This window comes from Chiloscyllium plagiosum, chromosome 9, assembly GCF_004010195.1.
Source record: "Chiloscyllium plagiosum isolate BGI_BamShark_2017 chromosome 9, ASM401019v2, whole genome shotgun sequence".
In the NCBI taxonomy this organism is placed as follows: Eukaryota; Metazoa; Chordata; class Chondrichthyes; order Orectolobiformes; family Hemiscylliidae; genus Chiloscyllium; species Chiloscyllium plagiosum.
Genome location: NC_057718.1, coordinates 77,255,736 through 77,282,527, shown reverse-complemented (window position 1 = coordinate 77,282,527; position 26,792 = coordinate 77,255,736). Strand labels below are relative to the sequence as shown.

Here is a 26,792-nt window from a genome sequence, read left to right as displayed (position 1 = left end):
TGCATCTTGTCAATGTCCCATTGCAACCTACAACAGCCCTCCACGTTATCCACCACTCCACCAACCTTCATATCATTGGCAAACTTACTAACCCACCCTTCCACTTCCTCATCCAAGTTATTTATAGAAATTACAAAGAGCAGAGGTCCCAGAAAGATCCCTGTGGAACACCACTGGTCACCAAACTCCAAGCTAAATACTTTCCATGTACTATCACCTCTGTCTTCTGTGGGCCAGCCAATTCTGTATCCAGACAGCCAGACTTTCCTGTATCCCATGCCTCCTTACTTTCTGAATGAGCCTACCATTGGGAACCTTATCAAATGCCTTGCTAAAATCTATGTACACCATATCCACTGCTCTACCTTCATCAATGTGTTTGTCACATCCTCAAAGAATTCAGTTAAAAATCACACAACACCAGGTTTAATTGGAAGCACACTAGCTTTCAGAGCGACCCTCCTTCATCAGGTGATTGTGGAGGGCTCGATCGTAACACAGAATTTATATCAAAAATTTGCAGTGTGATGTAACTGAAATTATACATTGAAGAATTGATTGTCTGTTAAGCCTTTCATCTGTTAGAATACAGTGATAGTTTCACTTCTTTCATGTGTAAATCACAAAACCTTTTTTTTAAAGTTGCATTCTCGGGTTAGCTGTTAACAATGGTGATAGCTAGACAATATGTTGAAGGTGTTAGCCCCCTGTGTTCTCTGTCTATGATCTGATGTTTAGATTGATTCCAATCTAAAAAGTGAGATAACAGAGTTTTACATAAATTCATGCAATCAATTCTTCAATGTATAATTTCAGTTACATCACACTGCAAATTTTTGCTATAAATTCTGTGTTACGATCGAGCCCTCCACAATCACCTGATGAAGGAGCGTCGCTCCGAAAGCTAGTGTGCTTCCAATTAAACCTGTTGGACTATAACCTGGTGTTGTGTGATTTTTAACTTTGTACACCCCAGTCCAACACCGGCATCTCCGAATCAAAGAATTCAATAAGGCTTGTGAGGCATGACTGGCTCCTCACAAAGCCATGCTGACTACCTCTAATCAAACTATGGTTTTCAAGTCATCATAAATCCTGTCTATCAGAATCTTCTCCAATAATTTACCTACCACGGATGTAAGACTGACTGGTCATTATCTGCCAGGATGATCCCTATTCCCTTTCTTGAACAAAGGAATAACATTTACCACCCTCCAATCATCTGGCCCTAATCCAGTCGACAGTGAGGACGCGAAGATCATCACCAAAGGTGCAGCAAACTCTTCCCTCGCTTCTCGTAGTAACCTTGGATATATCCCATCTGGCTTAGGGGAGTTATCTATCCTTATGTTTTTCAACATTTTCAGCACATCCTCCTTCTTAACATCAACTGTTCCATGCTGTCCTCACAAACAACAAGGTCTATCTCAGTAGTGAATACTGAAGTTAAGTAATCATTAAGAACCTCCTCTACCTCCTCTGACTCCAGGCACAAGTACCCTCCAATATCTCTGATTGACCCTATCCTCACCCTGGCCATCCTCCTGTTCCTCACGAAATTGTATAATGCCTTAGTGTTTTCCTTAATCCTACCAGCTAAAGTTTTTTCATGCCCCTTTCTAGGTCTCCTAAGTCCATTCTTCAGTACCTTTCTGGTTAACTTATAACCATCTAAAGCCCTGTCTGATCCTTGCCTCCTGAACCTTAAGTCTGCATCTTTCTTCCTCTTAACTAGAAGTTCTACATCCCTTGTCACCGAAGGTTCCTTCACTCTATCATCCGTTCCTTGCCTCAGTGAGACAAACCTATCCAGTACTATCAACAAGTTCTCCCTAAACAACCTTCACATTTCTGTTGTGCATTTTCATGAGAACATCTGTTCCCAATTTAGGCACCTCAGTTCCTGCCTAATAGCATTATAATTCCCCCCCCCACCCCATTAAATACTTTCCCATATTGTCTGCTCCTATCACTTTCCATGACTATAGTAAAGGTCAGGGAATTGTGACCACTATCACCAAAATGCTCTCCCACTGACAGATCTGACACCTGGCCTGGTTTGTTGCCAAGCATCAAATCCAATATGGCCTCCCCTTTCGTCAATCTATCTAATCCTTCCTGGCCACACCTGACAAAAACTACTCCATCCAAACTATTTGAAATAAGAGGTTCCAATCAATATTAGGGAAGTTAAAGTCACCCCTGACAACAACCCTGTTATTTCTGCACCTTTCCAAAATCTTCTTCCCAATCTGCTCCTCCGTGTCTGTTGCCATTGGGGTGGGGGTGGGGGAGTTATAGAAAACTCCCAATAAAGTAACTGCTTCTTTCCTATTTCTGAGACTACCACCCATTCTGACTATGTAGACAAACCCTTCTCGCCACCTCCCTATCTGCAGCTATGATCCTGTGGCTGATTAGCAATGCCATTCCCCCATCTCTTTTACCCCCCATTCACCCCCACCACAATTCCTTTTGAAACATCTAAACCCTGGAACATCCAATAAACCATTCCTGCCCCTGTGATATCAAGTCTCCGTAATGGCCAAACATCTTAATTCCATCTACTGATCCAGGCTCTTAAGTTCATCACCCTTATTCCTGATACTTCTTGTATTAAAATAGACATACTTCAACTTATCATACTGACTGCAACTTTGCCCTATCAACTGTCTATCCCTCATCACAGATCTCTTCATGTTGTATCTAACTGTTCAATACCTATGCCTTCCTCAGATCTGTAGCTCTGGTTCCAACCCCCCTGCCAAACTAGTTTAAACCTTCCTGAAGAGCTCTTGCAAACCTCCTGCCCAGGGTATTGTTGCCCCTCCAGTTCAGGTGCAACCCGACATTTAGAAAAATAGAAGTAACACCATAGTAGAAGGAACAACATGCAGTGGAGTACGCATCTACTTATGTTTGGTGCAGTCATTTTTGGTTCAAATTCCAGTTTCAGGATATTATCATGTTCCATGCAAGCTTTCAGTGTCCAACCTCACCATTTTAAATTCACATCCATTTTAAAGGAAATGCATTTCTACATTTATTCTACATGTTTAAATCTTACAATTTAAATAGTGGAGTCATAAACATAAAGTGTGCCCTTTCTGTGATGATGCACCTTTAAAGCACATGTTTTGTTAATGGGTCAAACATTTCGACTAGTAAATAAAACCTTCAATCTCTGTCATGGAATCCTATTATTTTGTGACTGTATCTACTCCAAATATCTGCAAGTAATCTGTGTTTCAGCTATATAGGAAGTTAAAGTGTTGACTTCTGATGCTGTTTCTGTTCCTTGCACTGCCAACCAAACTTGCTGCCCAGGCCTTGTCCCCAAGACTGTTAGGTTTTAGGGTTGCAACATGTGAAATCAGTGGCCTAAAATTTCATGCAATATGGACAGCAAGCCGAGAACATGCATCTAAATACACAAGACTTATTTCATACAGAAACTCAGGCCTCTTGTATAAAGCTAGGCAAAAGTGAAGACTGCAGATGCTGGAGATCAGTCGGTAGTGTGGTGCTGCAAAAGCACAGCAGGTTAGGCAGCATCCTTGGAGCAGGAGAATCGATGTTTCGGGCACAAGCCCTTCATCAGGAATGAGGCTTGTGGGCTGGGGTGGCTGAGAGATAAATGGGAGGGGGTGGGGTTAGTGCGAACGTAGCTGAGAATGCGATAGGTAGATGAAGGTGAGGGAGAAGGTGATAGGTCGGAAAGGAGGGTGGAGTGGATTAATGGAAAAGGTGATTGACAAGTCAGGAGGGTGGTATTGTGTTGGAGGCTTGGGATTGTGATAATTTGGAGGGAGAGGATATGAGGCAACTGGTGAAATCCACTTTGACCCTGTGTGGTTGCCAAGGTGGAATATGAGGCGTTTTTCCTCCAGGCGTCAGGTGGTAAGAGTTTGGTGATGGAGGAGACCCAGGACCTGCATGTCCTTGGCGGAGTTGGAGAGAGACTTGAAGTGTCAGCTGCGAGGCAGTGGGGTTGGTTGGTGCAGGTGTCCCAGAAATGTTCTCTGAAATGATCCACAAGTAGGCATCCTGTCTCTTCAATGTAGAGGAGACCACATTGGGTGTAACAGATACAATAGATAACATTGGCAGAGGTACAGGTAAATTTCTGTCGAATGTGGAAGGATCCTTTGGGGGCCTTGGACAGAAGTGAGGTGTGGGCTGATGGGGAGTGTGGGTCCGGTGAGGGTGTCAAGAAGGGAATGGTCTTTCCAGAACACTGATAGGGGCGGGGAGGGAAAAATATATCTGGTGGTGGGGTCCGTTTATAGGCAGCAGAAGGGGCAAAGGATGATGCAATTATGGCAGAAGTTGGTAGGGTGGAAGGTGAGGACCAGGGAGAGTTCTGTTCTTGTTGCGTTGGGAGGCATGGGGTTCAAGGGCGGAGGTGCAGGAAGTGGAAGAGAAGCGCTGGAGGACATCATCAACCAATGGTAAGGGAAATTGCAATCTTGGAAGGAGGTCATCTGGAATTTTCTGAGGTGGAATTGGTCATCTTTGGAACAGACACGGCAGAGGCAGAAGAATTGGGAATAAGGGATGGCTTTTTTTAATAGGAGATAGGGTGGGAGGAGGTGTAGGCTAGGTAGCTGTGGGAGTTGGTGGGTTTGTAGTAGACATCCATGGTTAGTCGGTTGCCGGAGATGGAGATGGAGACATCCAGGAAGGAGAGGGAGGTGTCTGAGATGTTCCAGGTGAATTTGAGGTTGCGGTGAAAGGTGTTACTAAATTTGATGAACTGTTCAACCTCCTCATGGGAGCACGAGGAAATGCAGTCATCGATGTTGCGGAGGAATAGGTGGGGTGTGGTGCCGGTGTAACTGCAGAAGATGGACTGTTCCACAGACCCATCAAAGAGGAAGGCATAGTTGGGTCCTATGCGGGTGTGTATGACTACCCCTTTGGTTTGGAGGAAGTGGGAGGATTGGAAGAGAAGTTGTTAAGGGTGAGGACCAGTTCAGCCAGGCGGATGAGGGTGTCAGTGGAAGGGTACTGATTGGGACAATGTGAGAGGAAGAAACGGAGGGCTGGAAGCCTTTGTCGTGGCAGATGGATATGTACAGGGACTGGATGTCCCTGGTGTCGATGAGGCATTGGGGGCTGGGGAAACGAAAATCTTGGAGGAGTGAAGGGCGTGGGTGGTGTCCCGAACATAGGTGGGGAGTTCCTAGACTAAGGGGGACAGGATGGTGTCAAGGTATTCAAAAATGAGTTCAGTGAGACAGGAGCAGGCTGAGACAATGGGTCGACTGGGGAAGTCAGGTTTGTGAATCTTCAGTATGCGGTAGAATCGGGCAATGTAGAGTTCACAGACAATGAGGTTGGAGACTGTGGATGGGAGATGCCCTGAGGTGATGAGGTTGTGGATGGTCTGGGAGATATTGGTTTGATGATGGGAGGTGACGTTGTGGTCGAGGGGGCAGTAAGAGGAGGTGTCTGCGAGTTGGCGCCTGGCTTCAGTGGTGTAGAAGTCAGTGCGCCAAACTGTATCCATTGCACCCAATGTGGTCTCCTCTGCATCAGGGAAACAGGATGCCTAGTTGTGGATTGTTTCAGAGAACATTTCTGGACATCTGCACCAACAAACCCCACTGCCCCATGGCTGAACACTTCAACATCCCCTCCCACTCCGCCAAGGACATGCAGGTCCTGGGCCTCCTCCATCTCCAAATCCTTACCATCTGACACCTAGAGGAAGAACGCCTCATATTCTGCCTTGTCACCTGCCTTGTCATCTCAGGCCACACAGGATCAATGTGGATTTCACCAGTTTCCTCATTTTCCCTCCCCCCAAATTATCCCAGTCCCAAGCCTCCAACTCAGCACCGCCCTCCTGACCGGTCCACACCTTTCCCATCTATCTGCTCCAACCTCCTCTCCGACCTATTATCTTCTCCCTCACCTTCATCTACCTATTGCATTCTCAGCTACCTTCCCCCCACCCCCACCCCCTCCCATTTATTTCTCAGCCCCCAGCCCATGAGCCTCATTCCTGATGAAAGGCTTATGCCCGAAACGTCGATTCTCTTGCTCCTTGAATGCTGCCTGACCTGCTATGCTTTTCCAGCACCACACTCTCAACTCTTTTGTAAAGCTCCCAAAAAGTGTGTTTGCACTGAAACACAATAGTACAAAAATGTTATTTTTGCAAAAATGTTTGCCAAATTCATGTGCCATCTGCCATGAAGCACACTGTAGACAGACAGCTTAAGTTCTTTTCAATAAAGACCTCATGCTGAATACACTGGTGAATATGATGAACTGAAACATGGGGCGGAATCTTTTGGCAAAAGTGAGGACTCCAGATGCTGGAACTCAGAGTCTAAATTAGAGTGGTGCTGGAAAAGCACAGCAAGTCAAGCAGCATCCGAGGAGCGGAAAATCGATGTTTCAGCCACTCCTGATGAAGGGCTTTTGCCCAGACTGTCGATTTTCCTGTTCCTCGGATGCTGCCTGACCAGCGGAATCTTCTGGGCCTGACATTGGCTATGGTGAGAAATGTTGCAGAGTTACATGAAAAGTCGAACAAGGTTTATCTTGATGATGGGAACAACTTGCTCCATCTTTTGACGAAGTTCCATACATTGAGATGAGATTCTTGCTCGGGAGTGACCAGTTGCCTATTAAAGGGTATCATAGCTTGTTAATTACCTTATTACTTTCAGATTTCACTTCATTAACATGTATCAAACTGTCACATAACCTGCTGGAAGAATTCTTGATAAGTAAATCAGAACAACCATTTAGGACAGAGATGAGGAGAAACTTCTTCAGCCAGAGAGTGGTGGCTGTGTGGAATGCTGTGCCCCAGAGGGCAGTGGAGGCCCAGTCTCTGGATTCATTTAAGAAAGAGTTGGATAGAGCTCTCAAGGATAGTGGAATCAAGGATTATGGAGATAAGGCAGGAACAGGATACTGATTAAGGATGAACAGCCATGATCATATTGAATGGTGATGCAGGCTCGAAGGGCAGAATAGCCTACTCCTGCACCTATTGTCTATTGTAATTTCACCTCACCTGCGATAACCTCCACGTTGGTCACTATGCAAAAGCATCTCAGGGCACAATCCGTGGACATCAGCTGTACACACTCCTTACCTCAGACATAGGCATTTAGTAACTGCCAACACACCAGGATCCTCATGGCACCTCTGTGATCCACTTGCTGGATGGTAAGGATGTAGAGACCTCCATTTTAGGATGCACCAGCAACTAGCATTGAAAGCTGCAGCAAGGACACTTCACGCACAGAGACAGGTACCCAGCTCACATATTAAACCAGGCTGCAACTCAGGGTTGTGTCCTAGCACTCACTGGCCTAGCACTTTGCTGCGTGCTCACAGAATCTCTCCCTTGCCTTATGTGTTACCTTGCTTTGCTGGTCAGCTGTCCTCTGTCAAGGGCATGGATATTTGCTGTAGTATTGTGTAGAAAAGTGTGGCACTGGAAAAACACAGCAGGTCAGGCAGCATTCGAGAAGCAGGAGAATTGACGTTTTGGGCATACGCCCTTCTTCAGCACTTTTTAACTCTGATCTACAGCATCTGCAGTCCTCACTTTCTCCTGTATTACTGTGTGATATGTCAATCTTACACCTACACCTTACATCAGTAAAAGTAGTCACTATTGTCCCAGAAGAGAATAGGCTGCTCTTTTGTTAGTAGGCGATGAGTAACGGTGAGTTTAACCTGAGGGTCACCATGCTTCGGGGAGGGGGCGAGGTTGAGAAGGCACACCTTCATGGTAATCTTAGCTGGTGCAGAAACTGACATCATGCAGTTAGTGCTGAAAATGTGTTGCTGGAAAAGCGCAGCAGGTCAGGCAGCATCCAGGGAACAGGAGAATCGATGTTTCGGGCATAAGCCCTTCTTCAGGGCTCACCTTGACTTCAAGTGAAGGTCAGTGAATGATAACACTTTGCATAACTAACTCATGCCAGAAGGTGGTGGGGATGGCAGGGGCAGGGGGAGGGGGAATGCAAGTTCATATATGGGTTGGGTAAGACCTTGGGGAGTCTAGGAGGTTCAGGGGAAGAGCTTTCAAGAACTGGATCTGGAAGTTATTACGAAGCCAGCCAACTGTAATTGTTTAAACTGTAATTGCTACTCTCATATGTCACTATATACAATATAATGTAAATAAATTACACAGAGTCATAAGAGTCACAGAGTTGTAAAATACAGAAACTGACTACTCAGTCTAACTTGTCCATGCTGACCAGATATCTTAACCTGATCTAGTCCCATTTGCCAGCAATTAGCTCATATCCCTCTAAACCCTTTCCTAATGAAGGGCTTTTGCCCGATATGTCGATTTTCCTGCGCCTTGGACGCTGCCTGACTTGCTGTGCTTTTCTAGCACCACTCTAATCTTGACTCTGATCTCTAGCATCTTCTGTACTCACTTTTGCCTTCCCCCTAAACCCTTCCTATTCATGTACCCATCCAGATCCATTTTAAATGTTGTAATTTTACCCATCTCCATCACATATTCTGGCAGTTCATTCCATATATACACCACCCTCTGTGTGAAAAAGTTGCCCTTCAGGTCCCTTTTAAATCTTTCCCCTCTCACTTTAAACCCATGCCCTCCAGTTTTAGATTCCAGTATTCTGGGAAAAAGACTTTTGCTATTCACCCTTTCCATGCCCTTCATGATTTTAAAAACCTCTATAAGATGAGCCATCAGCATCTGACGCTCCAGGGAAAATAGCCGCAGCCTACTCAGCCTCTCCCTTTAGCTTAAATCCTTCAATGCTGGCAACATCCTTGACAAGTTTAACAACATTTTTCTTATAGCAGGGAGATCAGAATTGAACTCAGTATTCCAAAAGTGGCCTCACCGATGTTCTGTTACAGCTGCAACATGACCTCCAACCCCTATACTCAATTCACTGCTCAATAAAAGTAGCATGTCAAACACCTTCTTCACCACCCTGTTTATCTGCGACTCCACTTTCAAGGAACTATTTATCTGCAGCCCAAGTCTATTTGTTTGGCAACACTCCCCAGGACCCTACCATTAACTGTGTAAGTCCTGCTTTGATTTGCCTTACCAAAATGCAACACCTCACTTTTATCTGAACTAAACTCTTTCTACCACTCCCTGGCCCATTGGCCCATCTTATCAAGGTACCATTGTACTCGTGATAAGCTTCTTCACTGTCCACTATACCACCAATTCTTGTGTCATCTGCAAACTTAATAACCATATCTCCTACATATCACACCCAATCATTTATATAAATGACGGAAAACAGTGGACCCAGCACTGATCCTTGCAGTACACCACTCTTCACAGGGTTCCAATCTGAAAAACACAGAGTGTTTTCCTCCACCACATAGTTATAAACCCTAACTATGACTTGAACCTGGTCTAGCATCTGGAATGTAGCTGGGGCACTCCATAGTCCAAATGACATCACTTGTCCCTAGTAGATTCCATTTGGTGAAACAAAAGTGGATATTTTCTTAGATTTCGATACTAATGGAAATTATCTTTGCCCCTTCAATAGATCATTCTCAGAAAGGAATGTGAATCCCATCAATACTCTCTTCCAATCATGGAATTTGATATGAACCTGTCTTCATCACTACATTTATTTTTCTAAAATCTATTTGAAATCTAGGGATGATCCATCACTTTTAGGAACCAACACTACTGCTGGATTCCAGCTGCTTGGACTTGGTTCAATCAAGTGGTTTTCCAGCATGCTGAATCTGTTTTCACTTAATTTTGTTTCTCTGGGTCCAACTGGTAAGGATGCTGTTCCATTGGTCCTGTAACTCTTATTACCACATCATGATTAGATAATGTTGTACGTCCAGACATATCTACAGATTATCTTATACTTTTTCAGTAGTCTTATAAGATCTTCCTTTGTGCTTCCTCTAAATGTGAAAACACAGTGTGTAACTTACCCATTATTTCTGTGTTAGCTTGTCAAATTATAGGAGGTTTGCTTTGAGAACTGTCAACCTTGCCTTATTGTCTGTCATTTTCCACTACTCCTATCATTTGACACACTTGTTCCTCCTTATCCTCTTCCCTACAATGATATTTTCTCACCATATTTATGTGACAATAATCCATTATTTTTCCTATGACCAGGAGTATACGTCAAATAAATCACTTTAATAATCCTCCTAACTACTTTGCATGGACAAATTATTTGACTTTTAGAAGTTAATCTCACCAAGGCAACAACATCAATACTTCCTTGCCCACTTGAAACATTCCAGTTGCTGAATGTTTATCTGCACATTCTTTCATTTTACTTGTGAAACTTTCATATTCACTGTGCTATCTTACCTGCGAGTCTTTCTAGAAACATGGACATTTAATTCAACTGTTAGGATTCATTGTTTTGGTTCAAAAACTTCTCAATTTTAATGGAAATCTGATTTCATGACCATGACCCAAATCAAATGGACTAAATCCAATAGATTCATTTGGGATCTCTGTTAGCAAATCACAAAAACCTAATCCTTTGTCCTAGTTCTGTGGGTATTTGTTAATCATTGCTTTGAGAGTCTTATGCATCTCTCCAAAGCTCCATGGTTTGCAGATGATACATAGTTGAATTCAATTGTTTATACTCAAATGCTGATGAATTCCTGGAAAACTTGAGGCGTAAAGTTAAAACCCTGGTCAGATGGTATCTCAATTGATAGTTCATAATGAGTTTAAAAACTGCACTAACTTTTCCACCACAACCTCAAGGAATACCTTCTAGGACTTGGGTTGTCATACCCATATTACAAAGTTATGCTGATGTTCTGCTTTCATTTTCAGTAATAGTCCTATATGATCTCCTCAAACATGTCTAAATGGTCTTCAAAAACTGCTTTGGCTATCAAAGGTGCTGGTTTGTTTATATGTTGAGGTTTCCCTCCTACCTATGATGTACGACATGTTTACAAAACTGCATTACATCTTTATGAAGTCTTGGCCATATAAAATACCATTTAATCAATGCTTATGTTTTCTGTATTCCGTTTTGTCCACTCAGGAATTTAATGCGCTGCTCATAATAACTCATTACCATATCTGGGCAGATATGGTACCACTATTTAATGAACAACCACCCATTCTTCATCTGCAGATTTGTAAGAATGTTTCATATTCTCATCAGAACTCTATTTTTAATATAATAGTATTCGAGAACCCCTTCAGCCTCATCCTGAGTCTCAAATAATCAAGGCATGCCAAACACTTCTTTTCAACTCGGAGAAACTGCAAATGCTGGAGATCAGAGTCAAAAAGCGTGGCACTGGAAAAGCACAGCAGGTCAGGCAGCAACTGAGGAGCAGGAGAATCAATATTTTGGGCATAATCCCCTCATCCTGATGAAGGCCTTATGTCTGAAACATCAATTCTCCTGCTCCTCAGATATTGCCTGTGCTGCTGTGCTTTTCCAGCTCCACACTTCTTGACTTCTTTTGAACTGTCTTCTTCTTAAATAGAATGTCAGCTACCTTAACATCTGCTTGTGATATTACTGTGACCTCTGATGATGGACTTTTTTTAGTCATTGCTCAAGTTACCACAGATAATGGAAAAATCCCCATAACTGTTTCTGCAACTGTTCCAATGCATTAGTCTCAATTGGGCTTTCCATGATTATAGGTGATCTATAACTTTCACTCTTGCTAAGTCATTTTTCAGGAGTAAATCAACCCCATCTACAGATAATTTCTTAACTACCCTGATTACCACTAGACCAGACAACGAGTCACACTGCAAGTGACCTTTATGGAATGGAACTGGGATATACTCTTCCCATATTCCGTTTACTAACACATTGGCTTTCACTGAACTCTCCAGAGAGAAAAATAAATCTTTCTCCAGAAAGACAGCTTCAGTAGCCCCTAATACTGTATTAGCTTAGATGCTTAATTTGAAGAAAAAGGGTGTTATCTTCCCTTTAGACAAAAACTCTTCATACCTCTCATCTACTCTATTTTTTCTTCTTCACTCACATCAGTGTTTACCTCCAGTCTCTTAGTTGTAGTTAAAGCTACAATGTGATATGTGACATTTTTCTTTTGAATTTACTTTTCAAACTCATTCTTGTGAGATCCAGTAAGTCCTATCAGTTTCCTTTATAACCTCCATGTCCATTAGCCCATTATATGCAATGTAGAGAAGTAATGAGCTGCGTTACTGATATCTGCAATGATCCAATATTATTATCATTGTTTTTAGGGTGTAAGAAAAGCAGTTTCTCCTTCAGATAGATCTTTGAATGGGTGCTCTTTCAAACACTTGCTATTGTTATTATAGGACTCATTGGATCAGTTCATAATGGATATGTAATGTAGTTGAAGGTGTGCACTGTACCTTTAAGAGAGAGTGAAAGTTGAAAGCTGGCAAGCACCTGTCATGTGACCGACTAGCAGTCACACAGTGTGCTGGAAAATTGAAAGATGTAACACTTGGCTGTAACCTAGATACCTCAAGTTATTTTCACAGCAGTTTGAATTTAACCAATCAGTTTAAATTATGCCCCAAGAAACTAAAACCCAATCAAATTTGAATTTTACTGTTTTGACAACATCAAATTAATGAAGAGCACCAACTGCCATTGAAAGACTGCTATTCACCACACTCTCTGTCAAAGGTACCTTTTCCATATGAAACATCTTTGCAGCAGAAGACCAAAGACGATCCAGGAAGATCTACAGAGGAAGACTGACACTGGAGATGACAGCTGCTGTCTAGTTTTGAACATTAGGTTTCTGTAAATTTAATAGGGGCTTTTATTGGATCAGGATATTGTTATAGAGTAGGATGTAGATAACAAACCTTGAAGAAAAAGGAGGCATAGAGTTGTAAATAATTGTTGTTTAATGTTCACTTTTAGAGTTAAGGAATATATTGATATTTTTTGTTAAATAGTAGAATTTGGGTAGTTTTCTATCACTCATACTTCAAACAATTACGAGGTAAAATCGGAGGCTATGCCAATGGGTGGCCTTGCTATGATACCCCACTTAGTGGACAGATCCCATTTTCCCTTTCATTGGTCCCTGGAGGGTTTCTTATATTTAGGCATTTTTATTACCCCAGTATTTGGTCAGTTATACAAGGCTAACTTTGTGCATTTACTGGAGAGGATAAGGCAGGACCTCCAGCGATGGGGAGACCTTCCAATTTCCTGGCTGGGTAGAATAGCACTAATTAAAATGAATGTCCTGCCCCGTCTCCTATACCCTATGAGAATGCTTCCAGTGATGCTGCTGAGGCTGGCACTACATAAATTATATGGCTGGCTGGGTTCCTTTATCTGGAATCATGGATGGCCCCTCATTAAGCTGAAGAAGCTACAGCTGCCACAGGCAAGGGGAGGATTGGACTTCCCAGATTTTAGGAAATATCAGTTAAGTTCCCTATTAAATAGCTGATTGGGTCTTGTCTGATACACAATCAATCTGGCTGGACATCGAGGCTTCTCAAGTAAAATGCCCACTTGTTAACCTTTTATTTTTGGACAAGAGGAAAATCATTACGGATCACTGTAAAAACCCTATAATACTAAACACAATTAAAGCTTGGAATATAATGCAGCAAAATGAGGGCAACTCACATAAAACATCCCCCTATGCGCCGATAGTGGGAGCATGGGGATTCCAACCGGGGTTTACAGACGCCACTTTTAAACTCTGGAGATCCAGGGGTATCTCATGTCTAGGGGACCTATTTAAAGATGGGGTCCTGATGTCTTTTGAACAGCTGCATCAGAAATTCGGATTACCTAATGGAGACCTCTATCGATACTTCCAATTCGAGATTATATACAGAAGAAGACTACGTTATTAGACAGTCTTTATAAATCAGATAGAGAATGTAGAGTACTACGACCAATGGGAGTATCCTCCATCAGTACTATTTATCATTTACTAACATGATGAAGTATCGGGAGATATGGACAATCTGCTTAAAACATGGGATCAGGATTTGGGACTAGAAATCTCTATAGAAACGTGGAATGACATTTGGGAAAACGCCAGAAAATTACCATCTGTAACAGAACTCAGGCTATCCAGCTGAAGATATTTCATAGGGCCCATATAGCACCGGATCAATTGGCAAAATTTAAGGCAGGAGTATCTCCAATCTGTCCCAAATGTAAAATAGAGGTGGGCACTCTTGAACATTGCCTATGGACCTGTCATAAGATCCGTAGATACTGGACTAAAGTAGCAAGTACCCTGACAGAAATTTTAGGAACGGAAATTAAAGTGGACCCTATATCTCTCCTTTTGGGCTTTTCGAACTTTCCCTCCCTGGATATGCACGGGAAGAGACTATTTTCTATTCTCTCTTTCTGTGCAAGGAAAAATATTTTGGTAAACTGGGTGGCTGAGGGTCCCCCTGGACTTTCAAATTGGCACAGATTAATTATGGAATGTATTCCCCTTGACTTCCTTACAAATATGGTGCACCGAAAGACGAATTATTTTACAAAATATGGCAGCCCTTCTTGAATTATATGAATACAGATATTTAGGCTATCCTAACAAGGGCTTTTATTTAATTGAGATTACGAACCTGGCTGGTCCGGGGCCCCTTGGGAGAGGAATCCTGCACAAATACGGGTTTTGTTACATTTGATGTTAACACATTCCAAGCATGTATCTCACTACCCAATTTCTATGTTATCCGTTGTTTTTTTTTGTTTTTTTTTTCTCTTTCTCTTATTTGAATAATGTAAGAGACTTAAATATACACTCTTGTTAGTTGTAGGTTAGATTAGTAGTTAGTTGAGTTTTGTTTTTTTTCTTTCTCGGTATTTTTCTTTTGTTAAATTTTGGTTATTATATATTTAATATTTAATTGTATATCAATGTTTGTACTTGAGAGTTTTATTTATTTTTGTAAACTTGTAAAAATGTTAAATTTCTAATAAAAATATCTATAAAAAAACAATTACAATTTCTATGTGTTTGGTTTAATTAGCAGAAGGGTTTGCTGCTGTGTCATAACAGATATCTGGTAAATAGGCATGGAAGTACAATTAATACAACAATGGGAGAGGAGATTAGGGAGGGGAGGAGGGTAAATAGAAGGAGACATAGAATTCATAGAATCCCTACAGTGTGGAAACAGGCCATTCAGCCCAACAAATCTGCACAATCCCTCTGAAGAGTAACCCAGCCAGAACCATTACCCTACATTTACATCTGACTAATGCACATAACCCACACATCCCTGAACACTATAGGCAATTTTAGCTTGGTTAATTCACCTAACCTGTACATCTTTGGATTGTGGGAGGAAACTTGAGCACCCGGAGGAAATCCATGTAGACACGAGGAGAATGTGCAAACTCCACACAGACAATCGCCCAAGGCTGGAATTGAACCTGGTCCCTGGTGCTATGAGGCAGCAGTGCTAACCATGCCGCCATCATGAAGTATATGTTGAGGCCACAGGGCTTGAATGTAGCATTGGATGGCTAGGGGGTATTTAGATGGACAGCGAGTAGGAAAAGATGAAAATGTATGAGGTGAATTAAAGTGATTATAGAGAGTAGGTGGGAAAGGTGAAAATGTGTGAGAGCTAGAGCATCTAATTGTCAGACAATATTCTAGACAGCCAACTTGACATGTGCGCTTGTGTGCCACCTACTGTAGTTCCAACTCTCCCCTGCCCCCAAATAAGGATGCATTACACAACCTTTAAATTGAAGTGGGTCTGTCATATTGGGAAATTCCCCAAGTTGATCTCCTACCACATCAGCAAAAATATGACTGTGGCTGTTTTTAAGACAAATAAATTTGAATTTTATAAAAAGACAAGAAATTCAACAGCCAGACGTAGACATAAAAAAGAGAGGATGACTTAAAAACAGAATATTAATTGCTTTGTGATTCAGAGCATGTTGAATTTAAAATAATTTATTGTTTTCTGTTTTCTTCTCTTATGAGGACATATTACAGCTTATTCAGAAGCTTGGATTTAAACTGAGAAAAACCAGGAGAATGAAGTGAAAAAATTAAACTAAAAGAGAGAAAAATTGGAACTTAGGCTAAAATAAAAAATGAGTTAAAAAGTTTCTGTGTTTAGATTCTGTCAAAAAATAGAGAAGTATCCTAGGTAACTTTGTAGATGGGTAATAGGAGTGAAGCGAAGGTGGAAACAGGGAATAGGCTTTTAGCAAGCTGAGAATATCTGATAGAAGTTATGAATTAATGCTTCTAATGCAAAGCTTTGCATAGATTTCATGTGTCAACTATGCACATAGCAAGCTTAATAGATGGAATGGACACTAATCTCCATGAACAACTTTTCTGCTCAGAGTGCTAATTGATTAACAAAAGCCCATGTCTAAAAAATAAAACTAAAAATATAATTGAAGTAAGTACTGTATAAAAATCCAACCTTTGACAGCTTCAAATTCAATCGGGAAGAAAATTTAACAAACATGTGGCCACTTTGTAAAGATTCTTATTTAAAGTATCCCAAGTTGAGGCAGTTACCCAATGACTTAGCTTGACAGAATAATATTGATATTGAATTAAAGGGAAAATAACATTTATACTGTGTGACAGGTGAGTAGCCAATGGTTGGTCAGCATATCTGATTGAAAAAGACAATACCATGAAGAGTCCACCAGCTAATGACGACTGAAACTCATTGTTCATTGACCAACTCATTGGTCCTTGTACGTATGCGCTGCCTGAAACACACAAAAGTAATGCTCCTCAATGCTCTAGCTAACTTATAACTAGTTCTGCGCAACATGAACTGGCCAAATGTTTGGGTGAATTGTTACAATCAGATTTTTGCAGCTCCACATTCATAGTGAAAAGTTCTTCCACATTTGCAAAGACCATACATGTCTTACATATTGATGGTAATCAGCATCCATGTACTTACTTCACATTGCTAACCTAGTCACCAATATATCACTCAAGGGATGTCATAGACAATTGCACTGCAGGACTCGGTCATGGTAATCTAAAACCATCACTATTGTGAGAATCAATATTCACTGAACTTACAAACGCAACAACTTGAACAACTGAATTCAGTTTTAATGACACCATATGTGTTCAAATAGATGGTATTGGGATGATGGGATCCCAACTGGACCAAACTCTTGTAAATATCTTTGCTGCGTTCCATGACAAACACATGCAGTGCCACTTAATCCTCTACCGTGTGTATTTCTGAGATGTTGATTATGTGTTCGCTATATTTGAATCCGCAGTTAAATATACAAATTTCCTTACAAATCTTAATACATTGCAATTAATTCACCTTTGAAATGGAGTAATCAGGATATCTTAGTTGAGAAATTGGTCAGATGTTCTCTACTACTTTCTACCACAAACACACCTTCATTGGTCATTATATGTTATAGGATTTCTACAGTTCTGCTCACTATAAGATCAGTCTTATCAACAACCTCAACGGTGAAGTAGGGCCTGAGTTGTTTGTTCACCAAGCAAGCTTGTTGCTGAAATAGGATGCATTAAAGCCATTTTGCAGGACAATGGCCATCTAGATCAGATAATTTTTTATTAGATACCATACAAACTGCCTGAACAATATCCAGGTTTGGACTGAAAAGCAACAAGTAACATTTACAGCACATAAATGCTGGTTAAGAACTGTTTCCTATGAGAGACAATCCAACCAATGCCTCATGGCATTCAATGGTGTTATCATTAGTGAATTCCATCAAATGGAGACTTAGCACTCGAGTATTGATTAGATGCAATTTTCTTGGACCTACATTCACTCACTTCTGCTGCAGATGTGAACTGTGGTAACTGGGAATATAAGGATGTCTCAAGGTAGAAGATTAAAGGTGCCTATGTTCTCTGATCTGGCAGCAGAGGCCCTGTTAGAGAAGATAGAGAGGGAAAGAGTTTTTTTCTACCTCCAGAAAAAAGACAAGGAGAGCACAGAGGCATCTAAATTACTGGATCTCATAAAAATGCTTCTCGATAACTACATCACTACTATCACCTACATCATGACTTAAACATTACCCTGTCACAAATTAATAAAAGTGAATTCCTTATATATGACATTAAAACAGGCCAATAAAGATGGCTGCTATAAATAGGTAATTGGACATGGCAAAAAACTTCTGGAAGCATTTCCAAGATTAATGTCAGTCAGGCAATCAATAACCCAGGTAGTTCCTAATGGTTCTGAAATGCTAACTATTTTGATATAATCTGTTATAGAAACAATCTTCTTGAAGGAAATCCTCTATACATTAGAATTAGAAGTTACACCCATCTGACATGAAGATGTTTTAAAACCTTTCCACTTATCCTCTAGGATGGGCCATCAACGGTTCATGATCTGCAGTACCAGTCTTTGTCTTGATGGCAATTGAACCCGAAATGTTAACTCTGATTTCTCTCCACAGATGATATCAGACCTGCTGAGAATTTCCAGCAATTTCTGTTTTTGACTCAGAAAAATAGGCCTGCTTATACATATTTTTAAATCATAGTCTCATGAGAAAAAAAACTCTTTCCCTCCCTATCTTCTCTAACAGGGCCTCTGCTGCCAGATCGGAGAACATAGGCACCCTTAGTCTTCCATCTTGAGACATCCTTATATTCCCAGTTACCACTTTTCACATCTGCAGTAGAAGTGAGTGAATGTAGGTCCAAAAAAAATTGCATCTAATCAATACTCGAGTACTAAGTCTCCATTTGATGGAATTCACTAATAGGTAATAGCAGGAACTGATTGGAACAGGTCCATGACATTACAACCTTTAAAGAGCCAGTACTAGCTACCAGTGTGAGATGGAGTGGAGGATGTGGAGTGGTGACATGAAGTTCAGAGTTTGGACAGAAAGCATCTCCTCTACAATTCTGTTACCATTTTAGTGCTGTGTGGAATTTTGTAAATGCCCTCCCTTCAGTGTAAAACTGGGTGGCCCGACATGGCCATCATCGATCTATCTTCACAAGAACGCTATCAGATGTAGAGAGTGATTTGGCATTTATCTTGGGTAAATTCATGTTTTACAATGGCTATTTAATAGCCTTAATGGGTGTGGCAGAAAGGAGCATAGGTTAGACATTTTTAACTTCAGAAAGTTCATGAATCCAGACTATCATTCATGATTCCACCAATACACAAGTTACGGAGAGGATGGCCTGACTATCCAAAATTTGCAGGACCTTATGAGATGACTAGTCAGCCAAGTTAGGAGCACAGGGTGTGGGGTCGCTGTGTACATCTTACACTGTGAAAACTGCCAATGGGGCAGAATTTGTTCCCATCCACCATTTTCAAGAGGATATACAGTCACCATTACAAAGAAGAATTGGAATAACAATTTTATTACAATGGAAATAACTGAACTTTTTAACTTTTCTTTCCTCCTCTTGCGTTTTCTTTTTACCCTGTGGTAAAGTATCTTTCTTATCTTTAATGGGAGCTCCTTTTCTCTGACCACCTATTGATTTCTTATTTCCCCAGTTTCTATCCCTCACAAACTGAAATTGATGTCAGAAGCCAAACTTTGATTTCTGAACCAATTCATAATAATTTACCATTTCCGCTGTTAATCTTACAATCTTAACTCTCTGTTCTTCCACCTGCGTTCTCACCAGTTCAGGAAGTGAATGTTTGAATTCCTCCAAAATAATCATCTTTCTGAGAATGTAATATGTTTGATCTATTTTCAATGCTTTTATTCACCTATCAAAGTTGCTCTGTTTGATCCTTTCAACCTTTATGTACGCCTGACCAGGTTCCCTCCTTTAGATTCCTAAAACGTTACCCGGAGACCTCTGGTGCTAATTGATCTGCACTTAAGATTTTTTTTCACCTTATCATACTCTCCAGTCACCTTCTCTGATAGTGATACATCACTTGCTCAATGTACCAACTTTGTTTGGATCTACAATATCCACATGGTTACTGGCCATTTCATTTGTTTAGCTACTTTATCAAATGAAATGAAATGAAAAAGGCTTCCGTGTCCTTCTTGTCAAACTTGGGCAATGCTTGGACATTTAAACAGATCCCCGCCAAGGCCTGGCTACGATGGGATTGCTTTCCATCACTGTCCTCAGCATTACTCCCACTTTTACCTCTACCTCCACTATTTTAAGTTGTCTTTGAGTTTTCAATTACAATCTCTGACATTCAAAACCTTTCTCTTCCACCTTTTCTTTTGTTTTTAATTGCATGTCAAATTGTTTCTTTTCCTTTTCATAGTCAGCCTGCTACATTTGCAATTGAATTTTAGGTATTTCCATAAATTCCGATGGTATTTCCGGCAATTGTAGATGTTGAGCTATTGCTGTGTTTACCTCTCTTTTTCATACAGTCAAAGGTAATCTCAACTCCAATTAATCTGCCAATTCCAAATGTGTTGCCTTGATCACTTCTTGTAAAATTCCCGGTGACTTATTCTTATTCCAGAAAACTCTTCATGACTGAAAGAGCCATTAGTATACAAGGTCCATGCTATTTAAAGCAAGCAAATTTATTTTCCAAAAAGAGGACACCAAAAAGTCACCACTCACTGTCTTTGAGTTCAATAATCCGAAACCCAAACTGGAATTAGATTTACATCCTGACAAAAGCCCTCAATCTGTTATGGATCAGACTAAAGCCTCTTAAAATATATTAAGATGATAGCCTAGACCCTGACTTTTTCTTAATTTTAAAGGCAAGTGTAAGACATTGTGTTCCATATGCAATTTGATTTGTTAAACTACCAGGCTTGAAGCAAAGTGCACTTTATTCATATACTATAGTTAAAATACAATCTAAAGAAAGAGGAATTGGCATAATTTAACTCTATTGGAAAGCTTAATAAAATAATAGATTATTTAACTGTTAAACACCAACTGTTCCAATATAGTAACATCCCATAAATTTTTACCTCGTTGATTTTATCCCATAAATACAGCCTTGGCAAAGGCAAATTCAGTAAAATAAATGGTCTCACTTCAATTCTAGCAACAGGAAGAACTCCAGCATTTAGTTATCACAGCGAGAGGAATAACAGCTTCCACATCCAGCTTCAAGACCCCAGCAATGACTAAACATTAAACTAAAATCCTGGTTCTGTGGGAGCTTGACCCCACTCCTTTATGCTGCTTCTATTGTTCCAACTTTAATTTAAAAAAACCAAGGCCTCACAAGCTGTTTACTTTAGTGGCTGGGAACAGACTGCTTAACCTGTCTTCCTGAAAAAAAGGACAAAATACAACTCTTAAAGTCATAGCATCATCACAATGGGTTTCAGGAGAATTTGATGTCTAATTAAAGAATAATGTAACACATACCTGTAAAGAGATTTTTTGACTGCATTAAAAGTCAAAGGGGAAAGTTCTGTTCTGTAAGTTAAAATATAAATAGTCTACAAAAACACAAACATAGTCAATTGTGCTTTTAGTCTGTTTGGTAGTGGAAAAGTCTTAACATGAAATCTCATTGTGTTATCCTTCCAACTAATAAGTGCAAGTTCAAAATTCTTATTAAAAGTTATCCGTTTCTTTGCAAATTGCATCACCCCTCCAAGTCATACAATGCTCTGACTTGGAACTGTACTGCAATTCCTTCAATGTTGTTGGTTTACAAACCACTGTGTCTTTCACTCTGCACTTCCCATTAGGCCAATGACAACCGTCAGCATCCACACGGATTTGCCAAGTGAGTTTGTAGTTTGTGAACTGGTGATTTTTACATGAGGTACCAACACTAACCCCCACTGACCATTTTTCATACTTTTCGTATCATCAAAACACAGATATACTTAATGACCGTCCATTGTTTAAATTTAGAAAAGCTTACTCTTAAGAGAAACCAAATTGATGGTTTTCCTCAAATTCAGAATAAACATTGTATGCAGCAACACAATAATACGAACAGAACAAATGTTATTTTTAATAAATATTTTAATTCTTACATTTTAAATCCTATAAAACTACTTATGTACAGTGCATCTTTAATTCTTTGATATTTTCAGTTACCTGTCGTTTAGGAGTATTATTTTGGGACCTGGAAACACGCTCTGTTGTTTGTAAATGCATGCAGGAATTATCTTCTGAACTACCTGAATTGGAAGACTGAACACCTAAAATAATTGGAGGAGATTATTAACATGTTTCTCATGAAATGAGAAAAGATCATTTATTGACATCTTACAATATAATTTTCATGCACGAATCAAGAATTTAATATGTGGATAGTGGCTAAGTAAATTTAAAAGATATGGATTGATACAATGACCTGAAAGTGCTGATGTACTAAAAGTGGTAGCATGTTGAATTGAATAAGCCAACTTCTCCCTTAAATTTTTTGCAGTGTCATAAATGGGTGAAGTAAAAAGAAAGGATATAAAATAAGGCCTTTTTCAAGTCTGATGATAGGTTACTGACCTGAACCATTAATTCTATTTGTTTCTCCACAAATGCTGAAAAACCTGGAATTTTCTGTATTTATTCCAGATTTCTACCTTCAATAATATTTTGATTTAGTGTAAAAAATCTTGGTTTTCTAATGATTCATTCTTATTGCCAATAAGACCAGGGATTGTGCCAGTGGCTGACGTATCCAACACCCTTTCTTAAACCTTAAAGAAGAATTTCTAGGGCCTTTATAATCTTGCCAGTCAACTCAACTTTGAAACAAACAGTTGATTTGCAAATCTGGGAAAAGGAGGCATTTGATAAGAATATAGGGTTACTTCTGCCATAAAGTCAAAATTCAAAGCAGCATCAAGCAGGAAGCACTGAACTTCTCAAGTCCCATTAGTAGATTCAGCATTGGGACAATTGATTTGAAATAGAAAGGAGACTGTAACTTCAATTAAAGAGCCATCTCCTGATGATGTTTTGGACATGGTAGTACATACTGTGATCAAGCAGTGTTCAAATGGCAGATTCAGTATTAAAGGAAACAAATATTCATGTAGTTTGGAAAGTCATAAGGAACTGGAATATTGAAATTAATCTAGAACAACTCCTAAAATTGGAAACTAATTAGAAAATTAGAGTGGATGCATAGCCAATCCTCACTAGCTCAGTCCTGCTCAATCAAACTCTAACATTCTAAGAACCTGTGATTAAAACCTTCTTCCAAATACCACAGGGTAAAGTCCTGTACATGGGATGGTCAAGGGGACAGGTCCACTAAGCAACTATCACTGCCTGACAGTGCATCAATAACCTTCAGAATTAAGGTTGACTTCCCTATTTTTATACTTCATTCCCTTTGAAATAAAGACAAAAGTTCTATTGCCTTCCCTAATACTTGAACCTGCATGCTTGTTTTTTTGTGATTTATGTGCATGGACTTCAAATTCACACTGCATTGTAGCTTTCATGCAGTCTTTCCCCACTTAAGTAACATTCAGCAACTTTTCAGCAACTCTGTTCTTCCTGTCAAAGTGCACAACTTCACATTATATTTCATCTGTCCAAGTTTGAACCAAGGTTGTAATGAGGTCAGGATTTGAGTGACCCTGGTGGAAACCAAACTGGGTGTCAGTAAGCAGGTTGCTCCTAAGCAAGTGTTGCTTGATAGCATTGTTGGTGACACCTTCTATCACTTTACTGGTGATCGAGAGTAGACTGATGGATCTGTCAATTTTATGCCCATTTGCTTAATCTAACTATATTCCTGAACAGACTTCTTTGTATTATCCTCGCCATTTGCCTTCCAAACTATTTTGGCATCAAGTGTATTTGTCTATTGATGATATCACTATTTAAAAAAACACTTGCACTGATACAATATATTGAAATTTCTTCAACAAATCTTTTATGAAAATTGTCCAGAGGATGCAGGGGAGCTAGCCAAGTGGATACAAAATTGGGTCGAAGGTAGGAGACAGAGGGTGGTGGTAGAAGGTTGCTTTTCAGACTGGAAGCTGATGACCAGTGGTGTGCCACAAGGATCGGTGTTGGGTCCACTGTTTTTCGTCATTCATTTAAATGATTTGGATGTGAATTACCATCACTGAATCCCATCAACATCTTGGGGGTTAACACTGACCAGAAACACAAGTAGATTCACCATATAAATACAGTGGTTACAAGAGCAGATCAGAGGCTATGAATACCGCAGCAAGTAGCTCTCACCTCCTAACTCTCCAAACCTGCCCAGAAGCTACAGGTATAGGTCAGTGTGATGAAATACTCCCCACTTGCCTGGATGAATGCTCCAACAGCACTCATGAAGCTTGACACCATCCTGGACAAAGTAGCCCACTTGATTGGTACCACATCTACAAGCTTTGACTCCTTCCACCACCTACACTCAGTAGCAGCAATGTGTGCTACCTGTAAGAAGTAGACCTGTATAGACAGCACCTTCCAAAACCACAACCACTTCCACTGAAGGACGAGGGCAACAGATACATCAGAACACCACGATCTGCAAGCTCTCCTTCAAGCCACTCACTATCCTGACTTGAAAATACATCACTGTTTCTTTACTGACATTGGGTCAAAATCCTAGAATCCCTCCCTAATGGCACTATCGGTCTACCTACAGTGTATGGACTGCCACAGTTCAAGAAGGCAGCTAACCACAACCTTCTCAAGGATAACTGGGGGCAACGATAACTGAAGGGCAGCCAGTGATGCCCATGTCCCATGTGAGAATAAAAATATTTCTATTCTATTTATAAGTGGAGCTGTCTATCTAAACCCTCACTTGACAGATATCGTATTCCAAAAATGATAGCTTGGCAAATCTTTTAAGCAGGACAAATACTATAATGGTTTACTTCAATTGATACACTGAAATACCTAGCACTGTTTTTGTTTTAAAGCAGTGTACTTGGACATTCATATGGCAACTTTGTAGTTTTTTTAGGGTTCTTTGATACATGACAGTCATAATAAGTTTATGCACATTTTACACAAATGCCTATGTTTAATAATTGCAATGGGTACTTTACCTCTCCCAAAGGGTACTTTATCTGTACCAATAGCTATCTTGCCTCTACCGAAAGGCAGCTTACCTCCACCAAAGAACAGCTTAACTTCCCCAAAGCTGTCCCAGAATCAGAACAAAAGGTACCTTTTATCTTCAAAAGGGTACCCTGGTATTGAAACAAATATATTAGGTTCTACCTGCTCTTACCTGGTACAGTCTCAAACATCAGCTTGTAGGCATTTAATTAATTAAAAGTGAGGAATACTCACTTGAGGAATTGAGCAGCTGATGATTTACACGGTCAGTGCTTTCATAAGACCATAAGAGCATAGGATACAGGAGCAGAATTAGGCCATTTGACTCATCACGTCTGCTCCTCCATTCAATCAGCTGATATGTTCTCAGCTCCATTCTCCTGTGCTCTCCCTATAATTCTTGATTCTCTTACTAATCAAGAAACTATCTTTCTCTGTCTTAAATATACTCAATGACTTGGCCTCCATCACCTTCTGTGATAATGAGTTCCACAGCTTCACCATCTTTTGGCTGAAGAAATTCCTCTTCTTATCAGTTCTAAAGGGTCGTCTCTTCAGTTTGAGGCTGTGGCCTCGGGTCTTAGACTCCCCTACTAGTGGAAACATCTTCTCCACGTCCACTGTATCTAGGTCTCTCAGTATTCCACATTTTTCCATGAGATCCCCCTCACCCTTCTAAACTCCATAGAGTATGGACCCAGAGGCCTCAACTGTTCCTCATAAACCAAATTTCCACAAATTACTATTTCCAGCCCTGCAAAAATGGTAAATGATGTGCTTATGGTGAGATTTAGTATTTTCAAAACTTCCATTATTTTAATCATGTAAAAAATGCCACATCGAGACAGCAGTAGGTCAGATGTATCAGATTAATTAGGTGTTCAAATATTTAATTAAAGGTGGCATGGTGACTCAGCGGTTAGCACTGCTGCCTCACAGCGCCAGGGACCCAGGTTCAATTCCCACCTCGGGCAACTGTCTGTGTGGAGTTTGCACGTTCTCCCAGTGTCTACGTGGGTTTCCTCTGGTTTCCTCCCAGAGTCCAAAGATGTGCAGGTCAGGTGTATTGGCCATGCTAAATTGTCCATAGTGTTAGGTAGATTAGTCAGGGGTAAATGTAGGGGGATCGGAGGGTTACTCTTCGGAGGGTCAGTGTGGACTTGTTGGGCTGAAGGGCCTGTTTCCACACTGTAGGGAGTCTAATCTAAAATATGTTGGAATCTAATCTTTAATTTACTTTATATTTTGGGAGATGCAGAGATTTGCAGAATTCAGTTGTTCACAAAGCAACTAAAGTAAGAGATGTTAAGTCAGACCACATTTCACAAAAAAAATGACAAAGGGACTATGAAGCAATTGCAATCATGTTTGTGTTTATCTGTAACTCAATCATCTAATAATTCACACAAAACTTTTCTAAAACATAACTATATTGCAATTAAGCTCATTATGCTTGAAATTAAAGCAAACATCTTACCCCTCGTGCAGCTGGTAGAATTTACTCTTTGAAACACACTTAGATTTACACTTGGTGCAGGTGACTTCCTCTCTCGTCCCCTTTGATGATTTGGAGTGCATTGCTGAATATTCTGAAACAGATCAGCATTATGTGATTTAAAGAGAAAGTCTTGTTATGTGGTAAAGACTTCCGAGATTGCAGTCACCTTCAATTTCTCAGTCTACCCTCTGCACTTTTTGCATTAATATTTTCATCCTTTCTCCACAGTACACAACTGTACGCAGCTAAAAATTTCTCAGGAAATTATGGTGACTGTTCTGAAGCTTGCTGTTAGGTCGAAATGGCCAGATTCATTCACAGATTTTCTTTACATTTCTATAAGCATGTGCCT

At 40.3% G+C, this 26,792-nt stretch overlaps 1 protein-coding gene across 1 annotated transcript in view; it reads right to left on the bottom strand.

Moving 5' to 3' along the window:
• Positions 1–26,792, bottom strand: part of LOC122552959 (centromere protein J-like) — a 129,525-nt gene that overhangs the window by 35,583 nt on the left and 67,150 nt on the right. Inside the window, exons 7-8 of the mRNA XM_043696273.1 lie at positions 26,420–26,531; positions 21,994–22,097 (exon numbers count right to left, since the gene is read on the bottom strand). Of these exons, the coding sequence (XP_043552208.1) occupies positions 21,994–22,097; positions 26,420–26,531 (216 nt within the window). The remainder of the gene's footprint in view (positions 1–21,993; positions 22,098–26,419; positions 26,532–26,792) is intronic.